General features: G+C 38.6%; 1 protein-coding gene across 1 annotated transcript; it reads left to right on the top strand.

The window, feature by feature from the left end:
- Positions 562-1,458, top strand: LOC109229929. The gene is made up of 3 exons (XM_019395469.1): positions 562-834; positions 965-1,037; positions 1,148-1,458. Exons 1-3 carry the CDS (start codon positions 562-564, stop codon positions 1,456-1,458), a joined length of 657 nt encoding a protein of 218 aa, XP_019251014.1.

A 2,247-nucleotide genomic window follows, 5' to 3' on the forward strand; every position in this document is an offset into this window, starting at 1 on the left:
TAGATATATCTATTGGAAAGATTTAGATAAACGTTGCAACACCAGACACCAATCGAAATGGTTCCCACTCAATTGCAACGGTTCTATAGTCAAAGCGTACCGGTAGTACCCATTTCTTATTGCGGAGGTTACAACCGTTGCAATAATCCATCTATAGTAACGGTTTTTAAACCATTGCAAAAAAAATCCATTGCCATAGGTAATGCGTCTGTAAGAAGGGGCAGCATGACGAATTTTACAAATGAGAATAATGAGTTGATTCGTACAAGAACGGTCACCAGTTGGAGAGTTTGTATGGATTATCGTAAGCTCAACAAGTCACAAAGAAGGATCACTTTCCTCTTCCATTTATTGATCAAATTCTTGATTGATTGGTTGGCCGTGCTTTCTATTATTTCTTGATGTGTACTCGGGTTACAATAAAATTCCTACTGCTCTGGAAGATCAAGAGAAAACCACTTTTAAATATCCATATGGTACTTTTTCTTTCAAATAGATACTTTTTGGTTTGACAATGCACCTGAAACTTTTCAACAGTGTATGATGGTTATTTTCAGGGACATGGTGGAAGACTACATTGAGGTTCTTACGGACGACTTTTTGGTGGTTGGAGATTCTTTAGACGATTGTCTTGAAAATTTTGACAAAGTGTTGGCTAGATGTGAGGAAGCTAATTTGGTACTTAATTGGGAGAAATGTCAATTCATAGTTAAGGAAGGTAGTGTCCTTGGCCACAAGATTCCAAAGAATGATATTGAAGTGGACAAGGCGAAGATTGAAATTATTTCTAAGCTTCCACCCCACCTCGGTGAAGAGCGTACGGAGATTCTTGGAGTATGCAGGTTTTTACTATCGTTTTATCAAGGATTTCTCTAAAGTGGTGAACCCTTTGTGGAAGCTCCTTTAGAAGGATGCCAAGTTCCATTTTAATGATGATTTTATGAGAGATTTTGAACAATTGAAGCTCAATTTGACAACTACTCCTGTCATTACCTATCCAAATTGGCGTTTGTCGTTTAAGCTCATGTGTGATGCAAGTGATGTAGCAGTTAGGGATGTTTTGTGGAACGTGTAAACAATATTTTTAATCTGGTTTACTATGCTAGTAAGATCATGAATAGTTGCCATGTAAACTATACCATTACAGATATAGAGCTCATTGCTATTGTGTTTTCCATTGAGAATTGTTTCCCATACTTGATGGGTGCCAACGTTATTGTCCACATGGATCATGCGTCACCTCGATATCTTATGAGCAATGAGGAATCTAAAGCTCGGTTGGTGAGATGGGTGCTTTTGTTTCAAAAGTATGACATTGACATCCAAGAAACAAAAGGATGTAAAAATCAAGTGGCGAACCACCTGTCTCATTTAGAGGAAGAGGGGAAGCCGCAAGATGGCCTTGAAATCAATGACTTTTTCCCCGATGAACAAATTTTGGCACTTTCAATGAATTAGGTACCGTGGTTCGCAATTTTGGAAAATTTTCTTTTGAGTGGTATCATCATGGATGAGTTCTCTTCAAACCAACGGAAGAAGCTCACGAGGGATGTAAAGACTAATATTAGGACGAACAATACCTTTTCTCAATTTGCATAGATGGGGTGTTTCAGATGTGTGTGATGGAGGAAGAACGAGGTACGATTCTTGGAGCTTGTCATTCTTTGCCACATAACGATCAACATGGTGGAGCGAGAATGGTGGCCAAAGTCCTAAGTTGCGGTATCTAGTTGCCTACTCTCTAGAAGGATGCAAAGGAATTGTTGAAAATATGTGACGAATGTCGACGGGCCATTGGAATTTCAAAGAAACATGAGATGACTCTTACAACCAACTTGGAGATTGATATTTTTGATGTTTCGGTATTGATTTTATGGGTTCTATTGTGAGTTCTGGTGGAAACACCTACATTTTTATCGCGGTGGATTTTGTGTCTAAATGGGGTGAGGTCGTTGCCTACCCATCAATGAAGCTAGAGGTGTGGTACAGTTCTTGAAGAAGAATATTTTTACAAGATTTTCTACTCCATGTGCAATCACAATCGATGGGTGATCACATTTTTGTAATAATGTTTTGATGCTTTACTTAGAAACTATGGTATTACTCACAAGGTCATGACTCCCTATCACCCTCAAGCTAGTGGTCAATTGGAAGTCTCCAACTAGGAGATAAAGAGTATTTTGTCCAAGATGGTGAATGAAAATATGAAGGATTGGTCCAAGAAGCTTTATGACACACCATGTGCAT

Source organism: Nicotiana attenuata, chromosome 7, assembly GCF_001879085.1.
Source record: "Nicotiana attenuata strain UT chromosome 7, NIATTr2, whole genome shotgun sequence".
NCBI lineage: Eukaryota > Viridiplantae > Streptophyta > Magnoliopsida > Solanales > Solanaceae > Nicotiana > Nicotiana attenuata.

What these genes read in the sequence shown, in the direction of transcription:
- LOC109229929 (XM_019395469.1), top strand. Translation starts at nt 562, where the DNA reads ATGGTGGAAGACTACATTGAGGTTCTTACGGACGACTTTTTGGTGGTT. An exon ending in AGCGTACGGAGATTCTTGGA is followed by an intron (nt 835 to 964) that starts GTATGCAGGTTT and finishes GAACAATTGAAG; the next exon opens with CTCAATTTGACAACTACTCC. An exon ending in TAAGCTCATGTGTGATGCAA is followed by an intron (nt 1,038 to 1,147) that starts GTGATGTAGCAG and finishes ATACCATTACAG; the next exon opens with ATATAGAGCTCATTGCTATT.